The sequence below is a fragment of the Pithys albifrons genome, chromosome 3 (genome assembly GCF_047495875.1).
Source record: "Pithys albifrons albifrons isolate INPA30051 chromosome 3, PitAlb_v1, whole genome shotgun sequence".
In the NCBI taxonomy this organism is placed as follows: Eukaryota; Metazoa; Chordata; class Aves; order Passeriformes; family Thamnophilidae; genus Pithys; species Pithys albifrons.
In genome coordinates this window covers 31,222,407-31,248,195 of record NC_092460.1, presented here as the reverse complement: position 1 = coordinate 31,248,195, position 25,789 = coordinate 31,222,407, and the positions used below count along the sequence as shown (strand labels likewise).

At 43.5% G+C, this 25,789-nt stretch overlaps 1 protein-coding gene across 5 annotated transcripts in view; it reads right to left on the bottom strand.

The window, feature by feature from the left end:
- Positions 1-15,772, bottom strand: part of WNK1 (WNK lysine deficient protein kinase 1) — a 106,058-nt gene extending 90,286 nt beyond the window's left edge. For 3 of the 5 annotated variants that reach the window (XM_071551228.1, XM_071551229.1, XM_071551230.1), the window contains exon 1: positions 14,169-15,772. In XM_071551228.1, coding sequence (XP_071407329.1) covers positions 14,169-14,963 — 795 coding nt within the window. In that variant the 5' untranslated portion in view covers positions 14,964-15,772. The remainder of the gene's footprint in view (positions 1-14,168) is intronic. The other 2 variants (XM_071551232.1, XM_071551233.1) reach the window with 1 other exon arrangement.
- Positions 15,773-25,789: the final 10,017 nt, after the last annotated feature.

Sequence of the window (25,789 nt, the reverse complement as noted above, 5' to 3'; positions counted from 1 at the left end):
CTACAACATCCTCATTAAAAGATTCCAGGACAGCTTCTGCCTCTCTAATTCCCATCAGACTCCCCAGTCTGTAGAGCTGCAATCAACTGTTTTGTATGGGCTGCTGGGGCTTCTATTGCACAGGCAGCATTACTGAATTCTGTGAGCTGGTAGAAAACCATTTTTGAAATACAGTGTACCTGGAAGCAAAAGTGAGATCTGTGAAGACAAAGCAACTCAACCAGATGGTGCTTTGGGGTTTTCTTTTGGTTTTTTTGGTGAGTTGTTTCGAGGTGTTACTTTTTTAAGCCCTGCAGAGACTACAAGCCACCAGTGTGGTCAATGGCATTTATTGTTGCATTGTTTACAAGGGTTATCCATAGACAATAAAAAGGAAGTTTTTCAGAGCAACAGGCATGAGTCCTCTCAAGGTTTGACAAACAGGTGGTTTCACTAAACTAAGGCCAATTTCCCCATTTGTTTATGGATTTTCAGCAGTCTGTAGTTGTGGCAAATTTTTGTTTTATTTCTAATTCAGTTTCAGTGCTATACAGTGCAGTCCTCATTAGTCGAGAACTACAGTCTTGCTTTACATTAGTTTTCTGCAGAGAAGCTATTTTAAGTTAATGACCATGCCCATTCTCCCATTTAAGTGTTTTTCAGTCATGGACTTAGCACTCAACTTATTTTTATGGCACTTTGTTTCACATTATGCTCAGCAGCCCATGCAACACTCTGCATTTTGCAACCAAACAGCCAATGGCCACTGGCAGACATCCCCATGTCCCCCCTCCTTTCTCAATATTATTGGAATAAACAGCCTTATTCACACATGGACAGCTGAAAAAACCCTCTGCAACCTGCAAGATCAAGTTAACTCCCTAATTAAAGTATCAAGTAAATTTATTTCCACTCTCATTGCACTTGATTCGTTGTTACCTGTGTGACCCTAAGTAGAATCATAGAATTGATTGGGTTGGAAAAGACCTCCGAGATCATCGAGTCCAACCCTTGGTCCAACTCCAGTCCCTTTACCAGATCATGGCACTCAGCACCACATCCAATCTGCGTATAAAAATCTCTAGGGATGGTGAATCCACCATTTCTCTGGGCAAAGTATCTCAGCTTTTTTGCTAGAAATCCATACTGAAACACAGACTGAGAATCATCATCCAGGAGGTAAGTCTGGATAAATGATTTTACCTAATAAACCACAGAAGGAAAGGAGAGAGTTCAAAGTAATCCTTTGGCTACTTCAGGAACATCATCTGTAAAACATGGGATCAATGGATGAAACTTTATCACCAGTATAAGAGTCTTCTGTAATACTCTAGAAAGAAAATTGTAACTTCACCTGAAAAAGGAAATTACATTTAAATGGCTCAGCTTCACTCCTTCTTTTAGTGATTATTTCTAACAGGACAGCTTTATTTCAAGTTAAAGTAATGCTCATGGCTCTCTAAACTAACAATTTGGTCACCAACTTGTGATCCCAGTGACTCCTGATAAACTCACAGCTGTCGGACTGAGTATTTATACATGAAACAACTGACGTATTTCCATCTGGTCTTCATGACATGAGGATGACTATATAGAATGGCGAATCACTGCTGCTCCCAAACAAAACTCAGGCAAGAGGAAAGGGAAGCAAACTGCTGAGCTGGGCTGCCCTTGACCCATGACAAACAGACAACTCAGCTGTCACTTATGTTTGGGTCATTTGAGTAGCTGCAGAAAGTATATCTGAAATGAGACACCCAATTCAGCTGAAGCTCAAACTACTCCATAGATTTTTTTCCCTTCCTGGAAAGAAATTTGGCTTGACACAGGGGAAGGGAGAAGGCAAGAGTATAAGGCAAATTCCCAAGAGAACAGTAAGCACATTTCCATGGATAAGATTGATTTACCAGCTGGAAAATCTAAGTTTGGAAGAGGCAGTTCCAGGAGTCAAAATTTAGATGCAAGTTTTAAACATACTCACTATTCTTTTACAGGGTAGCTGAACACAGACACAAAATCTGCTTCACTCTGGAGGGCAAGGGAAGTGTAGGGTGAGAGAAAAAAAATCCTTGTTTTGCCAGATGGGTTGTACAGAGACCACTGGAGGATTCAGGAAGACCAAAGTTAGGAAACAGAGCAAAAACCATCGTTGGCAATGACTGACACAGTGTTTTGTTGGGGGGAGGAATGACAGTCCTTCCGGAACAGGTAAGGATCGAGAACAATTACCATTCCCACACAGGAACAACAGAAACAAAAGATATCATTTCCCTGAATATTATTGCCAGAGAAGATAAGGACAGAAGTCAAAGGGAAAGTGGAAAATAGTTTTCTGCATCATCAACCAACTCATTCTTTCCATTCTAAATTCCAATGCCAACTTCCTCACATTTCATACTCCTCTTAAGTGACAAATTGTACTTAAAACATCCCCTTGCTCACAGCCTGCTGCTCTTTCACTGCAGTCATCCACACCAGCTTAGTTAACATGCTTATCAGTTGCGTCATTACCCGGCATTTATCAGTTACTTCAATCAAGTAGTTGCGCTCCTTCAAATCTTACAAGTTTACCCCGAACCATCTGGTTTGTTGCAAGAAGTTATCGAGACCAGAAGTTGAGCAATGTACACTCTTGGACGTGCTGCAACAGTACAATCACACACCATAAGCACAGCTCAGAAATTCAGTATTATCTTAAAACCTGCCACATTAGAAGCCACAACTGTTTTTTGACAGAGGTCAAACCACTGCAGATCTGCAGCAAAAGGAAAACCTTCAGCGAAACAACTCAGGACACCAACCAGCAATTTGCAGTAACACTAAATAACAGAGGTTAAAACAACAAGAATTTGGGGAATTATTTTGCTGATGTTCAAAGCACAGCCAGCTGCTTTAGCACAGCTGATCCTGGCCTGCTTCCTTTGGGCAGCCCCACCTCATCTAGAAGCTACTTAAGCTTTCTTCACAAAGCTGAACCATTTCTTTGCTTCCCCAGTGTGCACTAGTTGAAGGTTTCTTACATGGCAAAAGGATTTCAGAGTTCTTGCAGATTCTTCTCAATCAGTTTATCAGCCATTTCCAATTAAAAGCTCTATCACTCATATGGTTTAGAATCTAAGGATACTTTCTCCCAGAAGCCAAGGAAAAACGGGATTTTACAGCATGGGTTTACCATGCAGAAACCATTTATAGCTTGAGTACATTGGGAGTTTTCCCAAAATCTCTACACTGGGAGCAGCAAGACTCCAGAGTTTTTTTCACTCTTGTTCAACTCCACTCTTGAGGTCTAGTAAACTGTCTATCTTAGAACACTGATCCAGCAAACCTTCTGGAACAGTCATCTACTGCCAACAAGATGTTTGGGATTGATGCCTCTCCAGTTCCAAAAACCTCTTTCAGACACCTGGAGTTACGGTCACAAAGTTTTACAAAGATGAAATGTGCAGGTTCACAACCTATTACAAAACACTAAAAAAACTCAGAACAAATAGCAACAAAATGCTCATCATTTCTGGCTGCTACAGCTCGAAGTCTGAATACACACATGAAATGACTTTACATGTTCATGAAAGTTATACAAGTGTTTAATCTGAAAATCTGTAAAAAAACCTGAGGCATGTCAACAGTAGGTGTCTTATTCTTATTACTAATCTAAGAATATGAAGGAAGGTGTTTTGGCAAAAAGCAGTGAAGAAATGCATAAACTTAAACACAAATATTGTATTAATGATACTTTCTTGAACCAGCCACTCATAGCAATCAGTTCACTCTTTCTACTGGTGTTCTCCTAAAATTTTAAAATGTTATGTACACACCAGGAAACAGGGGTTTTTGCTATTCCTCACTTTTACCTTGTAAATGCCTCTTCAAATCTCAAAGTTTCTTAAAAGAAACCACTTAAAGTCAACAGAAGTAACAGATTTGAGAGTCTCCAACACCAATAAATCAAACTCCAATTCTGGTAAGTTTTCTAGGATTCACCCAAATTTGAGAGGTAAGATTTCATGCTGGGTGGAAGGAAGAAAAACACTTACTGAACCATAGGGCCAAGATATAGCCAAGGCAACTGGCTATTTTTCCTGTTTGAAGTGTTATAATCTTACATTCAGTCACATTCAGTTGCAGTAAAATGCCTGAAGGAAACCTGAGTGTTCAAGACACCTTATGACAGATCTCCAGGTACAGAACAGGCACAACGCACTCTCGTACTGCATTCCTGTCTTCAGTAGCACCCCAGAGCTCTTCATCTTTTTTTCTGTTCCCAAGGGTGAATACTGAACCTCTCAGAGATGTTCAGGCTTGTACAATGAGATCAGCAGCAGAAATTATGCCATCACCTTGACTGGCTCACAGTTGCCATCAAGAGGCAAAAAAATGTCAAACTGAAGTGCTGTGTTTAATTCAGCACCACCCCCCAGGCACAGATAAGCTAAAAGGCAATTCTGCTTTTGAGTCTGCAGAAAGGAGCTCAAGCTGCACATAAAGGAAGTAGAGAAAGCCACAGGAAAAAAGAACATTCTAAAACTAAACTTAAAGTCTTATTTTTGCATGAGACATTTCTGCAGTTTCTCCACTTTGAGCACACTGTTCCTGACAAACCCAACAATGCTGAGCCGCAAAGGGTGACAAATGCAAACAGAAAACGCCCTCAAAGAGCATTCCACACACTGTCAATCTGTACTTGTCTAATCCACAGAGGGCAATATTCAAAAAATAATGTATCATTCACCTTTCAGACAGTATTTCTTACTGCAGGACACTTATCTGAACAAACTGCTTCAAGAACTCTCCAATCAAGTTGTCTCAGCACATTTTTTCTTTAAAGGGGACTCAGACTGAGTCCAGATCAGCCACAACAAACCAGAGCACACTAACTTTGCATCTTGCATTCTTGCACAGATACACAACCTACATTTCCCAAATGAAAGCACACCATAAGCAGCTGAATAAAGCATGAGACAAACCAAATATAGCTCTATATTGGAAGATACTTGTAAGAATAAAAGTCTCATTTTAAAGAAGCAGATTTGAAAACAGACACGGCAACATTTTGCAACATTTAAGCAAAATCTGCTAACAGTTCAGAAAGTGCCATTAACAGATGCACATTACATAACTGCACACAGATTTGCAGATCCTTAAGATAATCAGCCTGGACTGCTGAAGCTTTTAATAGCAATATTTGTGGGTTATTGTTTGTATATCATTAGTCTATCCCAGGATAGCAGCAGCCAAAAAACATTCAGACCAGGGTCATGAACTTGCCAGCAACAATCAGCAAAAAAGAGACAAGGCACAGTTTACCCTAAGAGAGGAAAATGCCCAGGAAAAAATGGGTAACCCCATCACTTGGATAGTTTTAAACTATCATGAGACTCCATTAACTGGCCAAAACCCGACAAAATGCACAGAACTGCTGCTATCAGCTTTGTACCTTCACTGAGCTCAGCACAGTTGTTTGAGATTTGCCCCAGTTACACACAGAGATCAGGACTCCTTTACAAAATCTTTTAAATGGTGGCAACAAACTCAATCACATAATTGGGTTTTTCCATTACCAGTTTTCTGTTTTCTGTTGCTATCTCAAACCTGCTACCAGAACCCACTGTCTTCCACTACTGATGCAATGAAATTAGAAATGGCTGAAACATTCAGATGGAAAGGATGGTCCAGAACAGCTAAACAGAAACAACAAGAGCTTCTACCTCACATAAGGGGTCTAATAAAGCTTATTTTCCACACCACCTGCCATCTTACTAAAGCAGAAGTTCAGTGGAGAGCTATTGAGAGGTTCTGCATATTTAACAGAGGAAACAGGATCAGAACCACTCTGGATGGTGGCTCAAATACAGCTCGTGATGTGGGTGCCAAAGGTTTCTCTGTGTTTTAATCTCATAGTAACGGGGTAGGAGGAGTCCTGCTAAACACCTGGGAAACAGAAGACCAGAAATGCACCCCAGTGGTCCTGTCCTGAGAACAGACACTTCAGGGAACTGCTGCCCATAAATTGCTGATATGGCCAACAGATGAACCAAATGACTTCAAAATCACATTTCAGGCACACAGAGCACCAAAAAGAAAGGCAACCTCTATATTAAAACACACTCATTCCAGTGTCACTGACACATCATTTTGGAAACTCAGGGATAGGTTAGTTACAAGGTAGATAGATGGCTACCAAGTGTGCAACAAACTTTCTGGAGGATTTCTAGATTCTGAGTATACAGGCAGCACTCCCAAAGATTCTTCTTAGACTTAAAATGACAAACACAAATTCAGCAGTTTGTCCCTCTGAATGTTTTAGAATGAGTTAATCTTGTGAAAACTCCTTACTAGTTTGGATATATATTAATCCTTACATGGCTGTTGGAAGGCCACGATACAGTAACACCACCAGTACAATTTTTATCAATTTTCCTTTGCCGAAAAATAAACAGAGCATGTTACGTTGCTTATGATCCAGGCAGAATAACCCAGTGCTACTGCCTGGAATTCCCCAGGCACATCTCGAAGTGCTGCAGAATAATCTGGGTTTGTGCAACACACCTGCCAACACCAGATGAAAATGACAACTGAGATGAAGTTCAGAAGGATGTTTGAGAACTGAATCTGGTTTTGGTCACTGCACTCCATCCTACACACTTTATTCTGACTTACTAGAAAAGAAGGATTTGGCAACACCTGTGATGATCTTGCTGCACAGATCTGCCTTTGGGTCAAGAGGACAGCACAGAACATCAGGAACACAGTTTATCCTGTGCTGCCTGGAGTTAAAGAGGATTCTGCACATTGTGCCCACAAGACAAGAAGCGAGCAGCTTCCTCTCCCAAAGATAACCTCTAGTGAGGCACAGATTCAGTCCCAGTCATCTCTTCCTTTCCTCCAGCTCTACCAAGGGGAACAAAGACAACCAAAACCACACATTGAGAAGTGCTGGTATGACAATTTGCAAATATATTGAGGAAGCTGGAAATAGGGTAGAAAGGAGGATACCTGTAGTATCTTGACCAAAAAATATTCCAACACTGTTTAAGGTTCAGTACTTACCCTAAATGACTGTCAAAAGCTACAAGACAGTCCTAGGGACTGTGAGCAGCTTCTTATGAAGTCAGTCTCCTTCATCTGGACACAAATTTAAACACTAGACTTGAAAAGATTTGCAGATGGTTCATGTTAGATAAAAGCCTTCGACTACTCCAAGAAATCGATTTTCAGCGCTACAAATCCTGCTATTTAGAATAGAAATTGTTCCAACTAATCTGGAAGAGTGTTTTTCCAGACATGGTGTACACACATCATGATCAGGCTGAAGCCATGGTATCATTATCTAAAGTTTTAAGAGTCAAAACCAGTAACTTTCTAACATCTGTCATTTAAAAAAAAAACCACACAAACACATGCTCTGCCAAGTCCTCTGCCCAGCTGCAGAAGCACTGCAAGCTTACAGGATATCTATTATCCTTCTTACATCCCAAATGTTACATCCATTATGTAGACTAAGACAAACTTCAAAATGTGAACTTAAAGGCTAAAACAGAGAAATGCTCAACTTTTATTACAAGTCAACCCAGACTTGAAAAGAACAAATTAGCAATCTCAAAAAAAGATTGGTAATCTTTACAGGAAATGAGTTTCTGAGGAGATGCATGACAGGAAGCACCAAGGCTGCCACTGCTCACACAAACTCTGTCACATGCAGCACGGAGAAGGTGGGGGGCAGTCAGGATTGGGATGTTTAAAGAGCTGCTGCATGAAACAAAACCAGCAATGACAAAATAGGAAAAAGAGTGTATGGCCCAGAGGGATGTTGCTGACCAAAGGTACTGAAACTGCGCTGCAGCCATGGAGACACCACAGATCTATTACTGCTTGTTTTATTTATTACTCTGCCAGACAGCTCTCAAAGGACTCCATACAGGATGTCTCCAGGCAGCTTTTATCAGGTGGGGGTTTTTTCCCTTTAAAAAAATCATAGTCCTGATACTTTTCCTTAGCTCTCAAAAGTTTAGTTGTGAAGTAAAGTGTTTTAAACCACAACAGCCCAAAACAAATCTCATGTAAAACATTTAATTCTGCACCTCTCAAACCCACATGAACTGACAAATAAGAGCCTGTTTATTTCCCTAAGAAATGCTGCATTTTCAGAATGTCCTTATCCGATTATATTTATTGCCTCACAACCAGCCAGTTACAAACTGAACCACAGCCACCTCCAAAAGTGATATCCCTTTGAGGTAAGATTATTTTCCTAAGCAGAGCCCTCCTAACAGCTGCAGCTCCAGAATGTACTTTAAAGCTCCCTTCTCTCTTTCAGGGTCACCTTTGTCAAGTCTGAGGGAGCCTGACCACTGTTTATACTTCTGCAGGTAATTAGTCTGGCTCCTTTCCCATATCATTTATCAAGTTGTCAATTGTATCAATTACAGCACAAACACTCAGGAATATGCTGGGGTTTGTTCTGTAGCCAAGGAGAAACTTTCACATCAGAGATTTGAAGCCATTAAGTACCACTAACTTGTTCTACCCTATGACATGGAAACACAACGAAAATTTAGACTTTACTGCCCAAAATTTCAAGCTTCTTGTGTCCACACACCTCAAAACACTTGGAAATCCAGTGTAACCTGAAAGAACTGTAAATCCATCCTGCACTTCTGGGTTTAGAGCTTTTTACTTTGAGTATTTTGGAATTTGTAGAGCTGAAAACAGAAGAGCTAAGGACAACAGGATGTTCACAGACTGGCACAAACCTTGTTTAATCTACATTTGTGACACCTGTGTATCTGGCCCAGCAGGAGCCACGAACAGGAGACACAGATTCAATCCCAGCCACCTCTGCTGCTGCAGCCACATGTGATTGTGCTCACAGACTAGTAAAGTATTATAAACACTGATATGAATTACAGGGTAGGCATGGGAGCACCCTACTGCATTGTACTTGAACTCAGATCATAGAATCATAGAATTGATTGGATTGGAAAGGACCTCCAAGATCATCAAGTCCAACCCTTGGTCCAACTCCAGTCCCTTTACCAGATCATGGCACTCAGTGCCACGGCCAATCTCTGTTTAAAATCCCCCAGGGATGGGGAATCCACCACCCCTCTGGGCAGCTCATTCCAATGCCTGATTACTCTATCTGGAAAGAATTTTTTTCCTTATCTCCAACTTCAATTTCCCCTGGCAGAGCTTGAGCCCGTGCCCCCTTGTCCTATTGCTGAGTGCCTGGGAGAAGAGATCTTCCAGCATAAGTCTTATAAAACACGTGTTAAATATTCAGGACTAACCACAGAGCTTTCAAATGAAGTGTATTTGTTTCAGGGTGCTGTTTCTCCAGAACCAGCAGAACGTAATCTTTTTCCAATAGCACTTGACAGCGAGTTTCAGGTACACACTCCACGGCCTCCTCTCGCTGCAGAAAGGTCACGATCTGGTTTTCCATTTCACTTTAATGAAGCTACACGATTGTGCATCAGAGCCAGCCCCGCTGCAGCCAGGCCTCCCAGTGAGCAATATGCAACCAGCTTTAAAAAAAAAACACTACAGGATGCCACAGTTATGTGATACAAGACCTTTTTTGGTTGTCAGACTTGAATGTGCAGCTTCTGAAACACCCTCGGCTCAACCAGTCCAGAAAGCAAAGAGAATTTTAAGGATCATACACTGACTTCAGCAAGCTGATATTTATCATGGTCAGCCTGCAGTGGAGTCTTTACTCCAGAGTATAGAAACTGCATTCCACTGTTGTCTGCTGATCTAAAAATCACTATTAAATATGGCTTTAAGTCTAGGAGATAAAGATAGGCACAGTTAAATCTGAAGTGTCACTAAAACTGAAGATATACATCATACCCAAGCAATTTCCTGCACTTTTTAAGTTTTAACATTGTTAGAAAAATTCTGACAGATGGAAATATTATTTAGTACCCCCCTGCTTCCTGTAACAAAGTGACAAGCAGTTGCATTATCATTTTTACCAGAGTGTACTAGAGAAGCTCATGGTTCACATTCAGCATTTTGCTTGTTCTCGTTTTTCAGTGCTACTACCTGTGTAAAGAAAACTCATCTGTGAACCGGAGTGTTTCTACACTGCACTTGGCCTGTAGTTAAACATCTGCAACAGAGTTGCACAAGTGTAACCAACACCAATTTATTACTCGTCACTTAGAACTAAAGGTAACCGAATTCACACTCGGTTTCCTCGCCAAGCAGTAACAGTAGAAACTCTTCCTGCACTGTTTCCACCTGTCCAGCCGATTTCTTGCCCCCAGAGCTCCACGTTGTTCAAGGAGACCCATCCAGCTCCTTTTCTCCTTCAGCAGCTCACACATTAAGCCCAATAACCTGAGTGATACTGCACTGAGGGCAGAGTAAGAACGGAGAAGTGACGTATCACAACACAACACTGGCGAATTTTATCATCTCTCTGACCAACCCACCCTTTCTGTCACAGCGCACAGGAGGGACATGGCACACACCAGACCAGCACTGCTGTTCTCCAATGCACACAGTTTACCAGGAAGGGATTTTCAGCCAATGAAAATATCTTTCTAATAACAGTTTACGGATCATGCTTCCTTTAAGGGAACACACTGTCCAAATGAAAGAAGATAAATCTTCAAATGCCTGACAAATACACAGTAGAAAAACCAGCCCAATTTACCTTCACACCATCAAGCACACGTTCATACTTGGAAAGTTACTAATTTGAATGACATAACCCAGAATAATAATTCTAGATAGAAGATTCTGCAGTCCAGCAGCCGACTGCATGACCCTGTACTGTTCTGTAAATCAGAAGCTAAATGACAATCTTGATACAAAACCAACTCAAACAGGGACTCAGAGGGATGACACAGCAGCACTAAGATCTGGCTTTTACAGTCATCTCTGTGACACTTGGTACTCCTGGCATAGGAGTGTAACTTTGCATAGATAAACTTAATGCTGCAGGGGAAGGCATCACATTTTAGCCACAGTGTTACCTGAACTGTGCAGAGGTGACAAACGACTCACTGCTCAAAAGCAATGCAGAAAGACTAACCAGGAGCACAATTATTTTAAATTAAAACAGAAAACAGCAGCAGTTACTTCTTTTGACAACTTCTATGTATTTAAAGACCATTTAAGCAGTAACACTACCTACTATTTCACTCAATTTATGAGATGTGTTAATGACAACAGTAGGAGGCACACTTGACTCAGAATAACTAGGGTTGGGATGAGTATATACAAGGGGAACAGAAGTATTTGAAGGCTGACACTACATGAACAATCTCCCTGCAGCAGCTGAAGCCAAGCACCAGCACAGAGCAGCTGCTGTTGCTGCTGAGCTCTTCACAGCTCCACTACACTCAGTCACAGCAGGGCAAATAAATCACATGGAAACACCTACACCCAATATCTAACGTAGGTTCAGTTACAATTTGCTTCATACAAAAAGGTCATGAAGTAAGTATCAGTCACACCTGGGTTGGGTTTTTGTCATTCAGCAAATCTGACCCATCTTCCACAGATCAAGGAAAACCAGAGCCTTGGCCAGGACCTTGGCTTGCTGGAGACACCAAGAACATCATTTGGTAACCCAGGGAATTTCAGGTCTTCCTCCTATTCCTCCACAGTTCCATACATCAAGCAGAAGGGAATTACAAGGCAGTTCCAGAGCCTTAGGGATATAGAGCAATATTCTCCAGAGTATCACCAACAACTTGAGAACACAAGCTGCATTTCAAACACAGCCTCCAAACTTCCTCTGAAAGGAAGCAGATTGATAGAATCAGGTTTTTGTCTTTACTGCTACAGAACATACATATAAAAATGAGGTATAGGTGCATTATTCAGCATTAGAAAGTCATTCTGACAGAGACCATCACAAAATCTTCAGCAGTGTTGTTTAGAACACCTTGGGAGGTGGGACATGTCGGATGCTACACCTGCATGAACACAGGAGAAAAGCTCTGCTGCTGGTGAGGAACATTATGTCAGGACAATTAAAGGTAACCACCATTTAGTTATGGTTACTGTAATACAGCATGGAAGAGCATCATTCACATTTCCCTAATAAAATAATTATGCTGTAAAGGTTCACCAATCCTCAAACAATTGCATTCTGGAAAACCAACAACACTGAAGTTTGAGTCCATCTTTGTGAATGCAGATTGTGTTTTGATACAAATCATTGTAACAAATACCAGCCTGTCAACAATAATATTTTCCTAGAGAAAGAGGAGAATATACCAATAAATACAAAGTTCTTCCTTTTCTTTCCGGACACAAACAAAACAGGACTTAAAGTAGAGTCTACGTCCTTCAGCAAATACTTTTAACAGCTACAAAATTTACATTGTTGTTTCAAACTTGTCACTTTGTACATGGCCTCCTTATGAGAGGCAAGCTACAGCCCTTGGAATAATTTAACCCACAAGACACTCCTGTAAGGAATGCAGGTAATCTCTGAGCAAAACATCAACTATCCCCCCCTTACAAATATTTTCATTCACGCTTTTTGCAACCTGTCATTTTAAATTCTTCAATCAATTGAAAGCCCAACAACATGGCCCTTAAAAATTAGCTTCTTTATTAAATTCCTTCAAAGATGGTCCTTCTTAAGAGAGTTTGTCCACATGGTACCACTGATGATTAAGACACTTCAACAGAGGCAACATTAGTGAAAAGCCACTGATCCCAAGCTGACATCAGTTTCTGGTAAGTAAGTAAAGTGTGAAGATAGAAACAGTTTTCAGAGAACTTGGAAACTGCAAACATTAAAATTTAAAATGAAAGTCCTATCATTTGGTAAATTTCTGATATCCTCACAGTTCACATCACACAAGTAAAGCTTCAGCAGAGCCCAGCACTTGATGGTTTCCCTTTTAATTTAATATTAATGCTCAAAGATACCCCCACAGTAAGTGCTTGGTTAGCATGGAGGAGTGGGGCACGCTTAAGGGCCACAAAGAAAACTGGAAACTTTCTTCCAGTCAATAAGCACAGAATAATGGCAATACCACAGTGAACCAAGATGCTGGTAGAATGCTTGAGCAATCATTCAAAGGCAAATATGAACACAAATCAAGAAATCTCTTACTTCCCTCAGCTTAACTGGAACAGATATAAAATTGCTTTTGAGAAAGTTTTGGTGCAGTTACTGCGGTCAATCACTTGTGAACTGCCTAAAAACCCTACAAAGACTTTGATCCTCATGCTCTTTTTTCTGCATTGAATGGGAACATAAGCAATAATAAAGATGTAGGACAGGAGCCCGTCTTTACCAAAATCCAAAACTAAAAAAAAAAAACCAAACAACCCAACATGAACCTTTTCACTTCATGCTGAGGCTTTGAGACCAAACTACTACACCAGGTTTTCGTTCCTGGTACTCCAAGCTCTCCCCACCTCTTTTAAGGTTGTTGCACAGCAACCTGCGTCTGGGTTATACAAGCTCTGACTCACATGGAACTAACGCTGTTCCTGCCATGGTCAGACTGGGCTTCCACAGAACTCTGACTCTGCTCAGGCTACAAACTTGGTAAAAGAGCAGGGACTTAGCCCAGTTTAACCCACCAGTCATTCAGAAAGGTTTAACTTCAGGGTGGTCTTTTAGAGCTTCAGGAAGAAAATAATTTCTTTCTTTCTTTGTGCCTACTAACAAATGTGAATCCGAGAACTTTGAATGAAAAAATACAGCTTTGGAAAACTAAATGGTGCAACACACTACATGCCTTGTATATATTTTAGTTACCTCTTGCAGGAATCCACTGCCACAACATACAAAGTGTCTGTGAAATTAACACTTTCATAATTTTTCCTATAACACCTAAACAAATTCTGAAAAACCAAGTCTAGCTCAAGCTGACATTCACTGACACATTTTCCCTCGGCCTCCAAGCTGTACACAAGTATTTTTACAATCCTCCAAGCTACCTTTTGAAGGCAACTGTAGCACATTTTACGATGATAAACCTAAACGCTCTTCAGAGAGCACAGTATTTAAAATAATTAAAAGGCAAACTGACTCCAAGGAAAAGCTGCACCTTTCTTCCAAAGGGCTGCCTCAGGTAAGCTCTGCAGCTCCTTCTGAATTAGGCAGACCTCGAGCTGATGGGTTTTACCTCCTTGAAGCAGAGAGCCCAGCACCTGGGAGAGTGACTGTGCTCTGGTAATTCACTGATTTTGTTTATTTATTTTACCTGTAGCTCGCACCAGGCAACTTCCACAGTGGTTTCCGTATCCAGTCCTTTATATACAGTTTTGAAAGAACCTCTTCCAATCTCGATGTCAAACTTCAGAAACCGGCCATCCGGGGAGATCCCCACTGCCTTGGTCTCCAGCTCCTCGATGTCTTCCTGCTGTGCTCTCCGCTCCTCAAATTCCCGGCTGGCAGCTGACAGGCTGCCAGCCGAACTGGTAGGGGGTAGCGCAGTTGCCTCGTCCCCCTCCTCCTCCTTGGGCAGCAGCGGGGCGGCATCCTTGGCGGCCGGGGGCTCCTGAGCAGCCTGTCCTTCGAGGGGGAGCGCGGCGGGCGGCGGCGGCTGCTGCAGCAGCGAGGGGGCTTGGGCGGCGCTGACAGTGGTGCAAGGCGTCCTGCCGGCTTCCTCGGGAGGGGACACCAAGGGGGCCGCGCTGCCTCCCGAGACAGGGGCCGAGGGCGCTGCGGGCTGCAGGCTGGGCAGCTCCAAGGCCGTGGCGTTGGAGTCGCAGATCACGCTCCGGCGGAAGAAGCGGTGCTCGGTGGCTGCCGCCCCTCGGCTGTCCTTGTCCATGGTGTGGCGGCGCCGCCGGTACTCCTCACTGCGGCCTCCGTTCCCCGGTCCGCCGCCCGACCCACCGGCGCCGGGGGCTCCGTGGTCGGCGGCTCCCAGCTTCTCCCCGATGGAGCTGTCCGAGCTGGAGCCGTTCTTGGGCGGCGGTGGCGGCGGCACCAGGAAGCGCGGGGCCGGGGCGCCGCTGCCCGGGTCGCTGCTGCCCTGGGCGCTCCCCGACATGGTGCCCCGGGGGAGCGCGGCGGTGGCGGGGCGGCGGCGGCGGCGGGCGTGGGAAGGGCCGGTCACTGAGCGGGGAGCGCGCCCGGCCGCGGCTGCCGTTGCAGCTGCAACAGAGGAGGGTCCCAAGGGCTCCTGGCGGCGGAGCGGGGAGGCTGGGCCGGCGGGGTGGATCCCCGGTCAGCGTCTGCATCCATCCTGCAGCGGGGAGCCGGGCAGCGGGGCCGACATGGAGCACCGGGAGCCGACACGGGGCGCTGGGAGGGAGCGGGGGGCGGCGAGAGGAGGGAAACCCCGAGCACCTGGGGGGGCCCCCAGGCGGGGAGACGCCGGTGCCGCGCCCGGCTGGTTCCCCCCGGCGATGGAAACAGAGCGCGGGGCCGGGAGGGGAGGGAGCGGGGCGCAGGCCCCGCACGCCAAGGAAGCGGCCGCGCTCAGTCACTCGCACCGAGCGGGAGAGGCCCGGGCAGGCCCAGGGCGGGGAAAGGGGTCCCGGGGGCTCAGCCCAGCCTCACCGGGGCGCCCATGGCGGCCGCGGCCTCTCCCCCGCCCGGCAGGCGCAGCCACCGCCCGCGCGGCCCGGCCGCGCTCCCTCCAACAGCCGCGGCCGCCTCGCGCGGAGCCGGAAACCCTCCTCCTCCTCCTGCTGCCGCCGCCGCTCCTTCTTCTCCTGCTGCTGCTGCCGCGGCCCGGAGCCGCCGAGGCCGCCGAGCCGAGAGCGGGTGGTGGCCGGCGCGCAGGACCGAGCGCAGCCGCCGCGGCGACGCCTCCGCGCTAAATGGCGACGGGCGGGAGCCCGAATCCGACACACGGCACAGGGGGGAGGAGGGGCCGCGCCGCCGGCCACGCCAGGGCAGCGCGCCGTCCCCTCCCCCCGCCGCCGCGGAGAGGTGGCCGCGCCCGCCGCGCGCGAGTCATTACGGGAGTTGTAGTTTTCCAGCGGCCCGGCCGGGACGGACGAACTGTCCGTGGATTCACCGCGGGATTGGATGGATGGATGGATGGATGGATGGATGGATGGATGGATGGATGGATGGATGGATGGATGGATGGATGGATGGATGGATGGATGGATGGATGGATGGATGGATGGATGGATGGATGGATGAGGATCCCAGCATGGGGCCAGGGCCAGGGGACCAATGTGGTGTGGGCCAACAAAGACCAGCAGGTCAAAAGGTGCTGAGTCTTCTCACGCTGCTTGTTTTTTCAGGTCCTGCCTTACACCTATATGTAAAATAATTAAATTTATATGTTTATCTAAATATTGTTTATAAACAAATAGATACAATTCACAGAATCACAGATCCTGGGTTGGAAGAGACCCGCAAGGATCAAGTCCAGCTCCTGGCCCTGCACAGGACATCCCCAGGAGTCACACCACGTGCCAAAGTGTCCGAATGCTCCTTGAGCTCAGTCAGGTTTGGTGCTGTCACCACTGCCCTGCGGAGCCTGTTCACCTCTGGGTGCAGAACCTTTGTCTAATATCCAACCAAATCCTCCCCTGACTTGGGTCCAGGCCATTCCCTCTGGTTAGTGCCTGCCCCTCCACTTCCCCTCTTGAGGAAGCTGCTGACAGCACCGAGGTGATGTTTTCAAACAGCCTTCCAAATTCTTTAAAGTCATGGGCAACAATAACACTGTGTAGCTGAATATTGTATGAACAAGTGAGGGTCTGGGGTTTTCCTCTGTTTAGGCCATCTGAAGAGGCACTGAGGGCCCAGGTAACCTGAAATGCAAATAACTGACAGAAAAAAGTCATTATTCAAAAAAATCCCCAGAATGTGCAGCCTCTGCCCTCAACACGAATATTATCCTGTGGCCATTTCACTCATGCTTGTGGCTGCTGCAGTAGAACCCAGGGCTGTACAGCAGCCAGAGGAGCAACAAACTGGGAACTTTCAGGTTAATAAAGTGTTGGCACAGACGAGTCATCTAAATTATTTATATCATGTTCCTCTTTTGTATCACTAAACCAAAACCAAGCACTTTCCTTCTTACGACAGCAGCCTTTTGAAGCCAACTGGAATGTACTGAAGGAGGAGCAAACGATTTGGTACCATGACTTTCAGGCAACTATAGATCAAAAATGACACTGAGGGGAAAAAAAGAAAATTAGGACATTTCCCCGTGTAAATTGTACGTTCCCAGCAAACACACTGTCATTTCAAATACTTTTTTTTAAAGTTACTTTTAAACCAGCAGTTTAGAGGAAGTTGTGTGTTGCTGATGTGAGGCTTTAACTCCTTCTGCACAAGGTAGCACGAGTGGCCCTTGCAGAGCTCAACAGACACAAATCATCAACCTGGGCAATTCTCACGTGCTTGTATTTCTCACACTTAACACCACATGGGAATCAGCATACCATGGTTTTCTGTACATCCTTCTGTCCTGTTTTTTAGTCTTTGTAACAATAAAGAAAATAATGTTTTAGTTTCACAAAGAGCGCAAGAAGTATTTTGATGTGCAACTCTATATCTGCATGGCTCAAGCCTTCCAGAGCTTGCCTTCACTGCAAAAGTTAATTTAGTTAATATATTCATTTGAACTGCATCTGACCAAGAGTGGACACGCTCCAGAACTAAGCTGAGCTGAACAGGGTAATTTGATTACCAGCAGTGACAGGATCGAAACTCTTAAATCCATAATTCAATCTGCCACAACCCTGCCTGCACTGCCAGGACCAACATCTCTGATTCCAGGGAGGGTTCAGCTTCACCCAACACTTGACTATAGGTATTCGTGCATCTCTCTAGACAACAGATTGAGGATTAATTTGTAGCACCAGCAGGTGCATCCCTGCTGGCTTTATACCCTTAGGGGCAGCAAGACATGGTAGCAGAGCTCCAGCAAGAGTTGACAACCAAAACCCCATTACCTCCCCTGGCCTGTGTCACTCCAGCATCACTGCTGCTGTTGCCTTCTGGAGCTACATTAAAGCAGAGATCTGCTTTCCTCCACTGCATTTTTACTAACCCTTTGGATGGTATAAGTAGGATTAGACAGCAATCCTTGCTCCTGCCTGATGTAACTTCATGAGCATGTAGCTAAAATAATGCACCAAGACATCATTCCCTGTGGTGTAAACCCACAGAGCTGCTCGGTGGATTCCACTTGCATCATCAGTAGGCTTTGGCAAGCAGACCCCAGGTCTGTGCCCAGCCACGATCTACTACACATGGTAGATGAGCTACAGCTGGGGAACCACCTCCCTGTGCTCTGCACATGTGGTTTGAATGAGACCCCGAGTGCAGCCCTCCTCTCACTCCAGTGCCTTTCGCCCATTGTTCTTAAACATATTTTCCCTTAGTTAATTAGGCCAAAGCTTTGCAAAAGAACCCAGCCATGCATAGCCACAGGTGGCCTGGGGCAGTATTCCACTAAAAATTGTGGTAATTATGTAAAAAGGCACCTCCCCGGTGTCTGATCCAGCACATTCCTTAGTACTCTTGAAATTCAGGAGTTAGTCCTCCAAGTCAAATGCTCACTGAGAGGTCCCTAACACTCGGCTCTTCTCACTGGCTCCTCTTCTGGGCAGAGGTGGGCAGAGCAATCCTCTCAAAAAGGAAAAAAAAAAAAAAAAAGCTGAGCAGCTGACCTGGAGGTGGGAATGATGGATTTTTGTCTTCCTTGGCTCTGAAAAATGATATGGAATGAAGTGGTATGATATTGGTAATTATATTTTATGTGGGTGTTGATTTAATTTTGTCATTCTAAAAAAAGATGAATGTAATAAAGAATGTGGGCTTGCTTTCCCTTCAATTTTATTTCTTTTAATCTGTAAAACTCTGTTTAGGCTAAATGGAAAATTTCAGTATTGCAGCAAGATTAAATAAGCCTTAAAGTAAATTCTACATGTATTCTATGTTTAGAAACAAGTAATTAAAATAGTTTCGGTGCCAGAGCTCCCAACCCAATTAAAATATTTCTTTTGCCCATTGCCCTATGAAAAATCCACAGAAATAAGGAGCCTGACTATACTTGATGAGTTACAGGCAAAGAGACTTTTGATTGAATCCAAAGGGTTGACATAATAAAAATATCCTTCTTCTGTCAAGCCTTTTTTAGTTACAGTCATCCTGCTTAGAACAATAATAATTTAAAAAATCCCTCTGAATGAAGTGTGATTTTGAAGCTGACTGAATCAGAAAACTTTTTTCTGTTTTGCTTTCTCCAGTGAAATTTCATCCACTGTTGGCATCCATGACCTGCCCATGTGACAAAGTATAAATGTGAAACAGCTACTCTCTATTTTCTCTTATGCAATGCATTATGCAATGCAGGAGGCTATGCCATAATTTGGATGCATGTGATTTTATTCCATAACCTAAGTGCTCTTCAAAGAAACTCCTCATCTCAGTTTTATTGCCCATTACTAGGTTGCAGCAACAGTGCCATATAACAACAGTGACAATACAAATTTTTCCACCACAGTTTCCCCTTTTTCCTTGACATTTCTTGAATTTAGGCCCCTACCACAATGTTCACTTTTGTTTCTTACAGCTGGAAGTCAGTGAAACAAAGTATTTCAAGACCACAGGCTTGAGAAAGGAGAGTAACTTTTCAGATACTCTGTTTTACTTTGTTTGTTCCCCCCAGCAAGTCAAACTTAATTACAATCTTGTTCTAAACCCTTACATTTCTTTTATCTTTAGTGAGGTTTTGTACTTGCAAGTACAAAAGTCAGGTTGGTTATGAAATCATTGTAACCATTTCTAGGATCTATGGGCACTTTAAGTCTTCAGGCTCTGTAGTAGGTGGTCCATCAGATGGTGTTGGATGGTGAGTGCTGCCAAAACCTCAGAACGTGGGTAGTCCCTCCAATAAGCAGGGAACTGGAAAAGATCAAGAACTGCAAGTTTTACAGGGCTCAAAACTAAACATCCCTCTTTGTGACCCCTTAGCTCACAGAATCTGCTACTCCTGCAGGAAGAGAGGGCCACACTATGGCCAAGACACCTGAGCAAAGTGTGAGCTCCAGCTGAAAGACTACTAAAAGAGGCAGCCAGACTGTGTAAGGAAGGCTGAATTCAGAGATGATGAATTTATATGACATTTATTGCTTGAGAAAATGTCAACAACTGTGCACCATAAAATTGGAGGATAGCATGTGCTTCTTCATCAGATTGAAACCTACGTTTCCCTTTCACCCACCATCCACCCCCATCCTAACTACTAGAATAGAAAGCATAACTCTTTCTTTCCCTTTTTTCACTATTCTCTTGAACTACATTAACAAATGTATTCTAACCATGTGGAAGTAAATCAGTGAGAGAACCAGCAGAAGGATGTACCTGGTTTGTTAACTCTGGTTTCTTATGACCAAAGTACAGTTTGCCATTATAGTAGTAACAATATTTAGAGCTCATTGTAGGCTGTGCTGCTGCCTCCCTGTTGTTTGTATCTAATCAACTATTGTATTTATTATTAGCGTATTTAACTACGTACGTTCTCCAAACATAATCCACTCTGATAGAGCTGAACAACAGGAATATGATTGAAGGACATTTAAAGTAACTCAAATACTGAATTTTATCAGAGACAAGATTTAGTTATTGTTCATGCACTATTTCAAACTGTATTGAGCCATAATGGCAGGTTGCTGTGGACAAATTCCGTGTTGGGACCAGAGGAAAACTCATTGCTCACTTCATTCTTTGTGTCATCTTCATGACTATTCTTGCAATGTTACTTTACACAACAAGTTTATGAAGTAGTCTAACAGTGAGTAAGTGTTGTGGAAGCTTGGATATTTGCTGAAATCAGCATCCTGTTCTTCCTTTTTCTGTGTCTTTAGTCAATTGCTCAGGATGCCTCATTTATCTTTTCTGTCTCTGAGGCTTTAGGGAATTCTGTGCTTCACAGCAGTGTCATAACACTTCTAAAGCAAGCACAGAAGCAGGGGCACTGCTTTAATGAAGAGGAGCTGTTTGATGAAAGTGGGTGGAGGGAAGTGTGTGGAAGATGGTGATGCTGTGTTTGCAACTGAATGTGTTAGTGATGCTGTACAGCAGTCAACCTGCCCTCCTTTCTGCTCGCTGCTCACAGGCTGACGAAAATCAATCACTCTCACAGCAGGTCCAGTCCTGCTCCTCTCTACATCAAAGTACAAAAATAAAATACTACTCACTTCAGTCAAAGCAGGAGTAGGATTGTACCCAGGATAACAAACTTCCTCATGTCCTTCAAAAGCACAGTCTGGTCCAAATGCAAAACATTAGTCTGCTCTGGTGCTCTTTATGCCAGCACCAGTACTGGAAGGTTCTTGCCACTTCTGAAAGGTGTTGAGCATTCCTGAAGGATAGTGAGTGCTCTCCACAGCCACTGACAGGGGGAGAGTGAGAGCAAACAGCCCCTCACAGTGCTGCTCAACACCCTGCAGGATGGAGCCCTTGATAAGGCAGGAGTCCTGCAGAAAAGAGAAACGTTATCACTTGGCTGAAGGGAGAAATATAAATCTGGAGTAACCTCCTCAAGTCACTTCTCTCCTTGCCAAATACTCAGCAGGAGGAGTGATTGGCATGTTGTGCATGTTGCAGAGCTGTCCACTTGTGGACTCAGGCAGCTGGCTCCTCTGGCAGCCTGTGGGGACCAGGAGCAAAGGCACAGAGTTGAAGTGCTAACACATTCTGGCAACCCACAGCTGATGCACAGCCTGCCATAGTGGCTCGTCAGTATTGAAAGGCTTTATTGACCATAACAGCACTCTGGCAGTGAAAGTGACTTAAACAAAAGTCCTCACCTGAATGATCCCTGCTACACATGTGCAAAGTTCTCCCACTCAGTTTCAGTGGTGTAATTGTAATCTAATGAAAAATTATCCACGGTAAACATAGCTCTTGGGGACCACTGCCAGATGACACAGGTCAGAGCACCTCTCATGTTGCTTGAATCAGTGTCCAAGGCTGGACAGAGAATCAGTGAGCTGTAGGTGCCTTGCAGATACCACCAGATCTTTTGCTGCGCTTGATCTTAAGTGGAAAACTCCAAGGAATCTACTGCATTTTTATTGGAGACCTTGGAAGTCTGATGATTGTCTTAAAGCTTCAGGTGAGAGGGGAGACGGGATCTGAGTGTATTTGAAAACTGACATACACTGTTTGTTTTTCATCCAGGTAGTACCTATTCAAATGCTGACAAACCTGAGAGGACTGTCACAAATAGTTGACTCTATCACAAAACATCAACTTCTATTTTAATGTCTTTCTCAGAGAAACAACTTGCCTAATTTATCTACCTCTGATATCAACACAGGGGTTCTCCTATTTCGGTCTTACAATATCAGTCTTTCAAAATGTTTCTGTTTCATATTCTTGTTTCCTGAAAACAACTTCCCCTTCTTATACATCCATTCCCAAACTATGAACTGCCACTGATAGCTAGAAAGCAAAGACATTGACTTCTGAGGGCACAAGCAGTATCACAGTAAAGACCAGACTAGAAAGTATAGTAGGACTGACGTAGGACAAAGCCTCAAGAAACAGCTATGTTGAATAGAATCATAGAATCGACTGGGTTGGAAAAGACCTCCCAGATCATCAAGTCCAACCCTTGGTCCAACTCCAGTCCATTTACCAGATCATGACACTCAGTGCCACGGCCAATCTCAGGTGAAAAACCTCCAGGGATGGGGAATCCACCCCCTCTCTGGGCAGGCCATTCTAATGCCTGAGTACTCTTGATATTTTTCTGCTCTCCAACTTCAATTTCCCCTGGCAGAGCTTGAGCCCATCGTGCCCCCTTGTCCTATTGCTGAGTGCCTGGGAGAAGAGACCAACCCCCACCTGTCTAGAACTTCCCTTCAGGTAGTCAATATAGTCATGGCTTCAGAACTTTCAGCTACATAAAGATAACTAGACAGATTTTCTACAGAAATACCAGCATAAAGGACAAATTATTCAAACTTTTTGATGAGTCAGAATCATTTCCTGTAGCTCACTCCACCCACTTTGGGATGCAGGGCTTAACTTTCTGTGGGTGTCTGCAACCTGAACCAGAAGCTGTTTACTCCCAGCACCCTGTACCCCATCAGCAGCCTCTCCACTGTGTCTGAAGGCAGACACACAAACAGGCATTGTCAGGACCCGAATCTGCAAACACTTGAGCTGGGAAACTACTTAGTCCTATGAGCAGTCACACTGACATTTCCCATTGCACACAGCAGTAAGTGTCTGTCTGAAGGATCAGGCTCTTAGTGATTATGTGATTTACAGGTACACCAATTAAGATTCAAAACAATGCAGGTCGTGGAAAGGCAAATAATTCTGGTCTCTCTTAAAGTACTAAAAATCCCCAAATCAAACACCAGTACCTAAAATTAGATCCACGATCAAGTGACAGAGATTACACAACATTCATTACAAGGTTTGCCAGGATTTTCAAGCAGAAAAGACCAAGAAAGAAATACAGATCTACTCATTAGGACCTCTAATATCACAGAGAGTAAATTACTTTTTAAAAACGTCTTGCATTACAGGGAATATATAATCTCAGGGGAAACAAACAGACTCTGAGCAGCTTACACTTTTGGCAGTAACCCAAGATAGCATGAGGTGCAAATCACAGAAATGCCTGAGTTTGTGTAAATTCTGTGCTCAATATCTGCACAAGGTTTCTTCCTAACTGTAAAAAAAATCCTAGCTCAAGTTGTGCTTCTTTGTCCAAAATTCAAGCATCATATATGCTTTCAGACACATCAGGCAAGTTATGGTTGTTGCTTGGATCTGAATCTTTTGTGTTCCCTCACTCTACACATGTGATAGTCATGTATTGACAGTCAGCTGCAACATGAAACCAACAAAAAGAATACCAATTACAATGCTGTGATTATTTCTTTTTTATGAAGTCATTAATTACCTCCTTAAAGGGCCTAATTTCTGTTAATTTATTAGATTATTTTAATAGGCCTGGTTTCTGTTAAAATTTAGGTGTTATTACCATGCAGGAGGTATTGAGGATTAGAAATGTAATTATTTGGGCATTACAACAGTCTATAAATATTTAAAGCATTAAACCCCAGAGAGGGTTAATGTAACACAGGAAAGGAACATTAGAACTACTAAGGTGAGTTGCTGAATGGAAAAATGGAAAATTTGGAATATATTTAAAAGTGGAATAATCCCCCAATAAAACAGAGCTGATCCTGTATTCCTTGACATTGTTTTGGTGACAATACCAGAAGAGCTTTCAATATCTACTGAGTTAAAACATGTAAAATGAGAGTCACATTAGAAGACGAAATGGATAACTTGCACAAACTGCTATGAACAGAGTTTGTCACCCTGATACTAAGAATAATGAGTTCATCCTTGTAAGTAAAATGCATCATTGGAAATACTTGGTTGAGAAAAACCAAACCCAGTGCACTGGTTTACATCTCTCAATCTTCACACGGTGAATATGGACATTTTCTTGGTCATCCACCCCTCCCGTTTCAAAACCAAGACATACACCCTCTTTAGTGCCTGTAGAACTGGTAACACCTGTACACCATGCCAGGATATTAAGCTGTTCATATCACTTTATCAATGCTGTTGAGATCTTTGTACAGGAGGGAGAAGTAACCACCACTGTGGTGTGGTTTCCAGACTGCTTGTTGTTAGCAGCTCAGCTAACTCAGCTGGCTGGTTCAGAGTTTTAAAAATGCAAGCTGACAACAACATGCTCTAAATGTTGGACTAAGCAGTTTCAGACTGAATTTTTAGCTTACTGTCTTGATTCCTTTTTCTTTCAAGTTTGCTTGGTGAGAAAGAAATATTTTGCCTTAAAAAATGGATCACAAACAGACAGAATTTATCTATTTTTATTTACCTGTAGTACACAATGCAGGCTCTAATTGATCAGGGAATTTTCTTAGTCTGGACATATGATATTGGGAATGCTGGAATCCTAACATAATCCTAACTAATTTTTTGCTTTTATCTCATTAAACCCTCCCAATAAGCCAAAAATTATATATGGGACCTTTCCTTGTTAAATCTTCTGTTACCACTCAGAAATTTACTCTGTGGATTTTGAGAACCTTACACTTACCCAGGACCTGTAGATGTCCCACATCCCTAAATGTGTCCTTCCAAAGGGACTTCGGTACAACAAGATTTGAGAGGACTAGCAGAAAGCCTTTCTGAGAGAGGTGCAGTTGAGAAGGAAGTTCTAATGTGTCTGCCCAAGAGCAAAGTAGGGCATTGTGAATTCAGGAGGACAAAGAAATACTGAGGCAGCAGATGAAAAAAAAAAGAAAAAAAATTATGAGCCTTTTCAAAAGGTTTTGTATTTTTTGCTATTTAAGAATGTGTTTTTTAGAGTACAAATGGACATCTCCATGGACACTACATGCTGGATGAGATCTCTGTCAGCAGGACAGACAATTGGTGAAGACAGACCACAGGACATTTTCATGACGTCACGAGAAAGGAACAAGAAGAGCTTAGCTGAGCAAAAATAACTCACATTTCCTCCAGTCAGTTTTTAGCTTCCAGTCTCAAAACTATGCCTTTTTACTCTCCACACTTAGCTGTGTGAAGTTATCCCAGTAACCCATTCAACCCTGTCCCTCCGCTGTGGCCCTCAAGCAGTTCCTGCCTTCTCCAGGTTGTTGAGACACATGCACTTCTCTCTTAGCCATCTATGGATTGTTTTCCTTTGAATCTCAGATTGCACAATGAGTGTGATTGCTGCTTACCTAATGTTTGTTATAAAACCTGTGACAGCATTTTTTCCTTGCTGCTCTACAAGAGGAAATAGCATTTTATTTGAAATGCTGTGCTGAGTGTCAACATGAGAGGTGTTTGAAAAGAGCTGAGAAGTAATGCTGTCAGGAAAATGTTTCC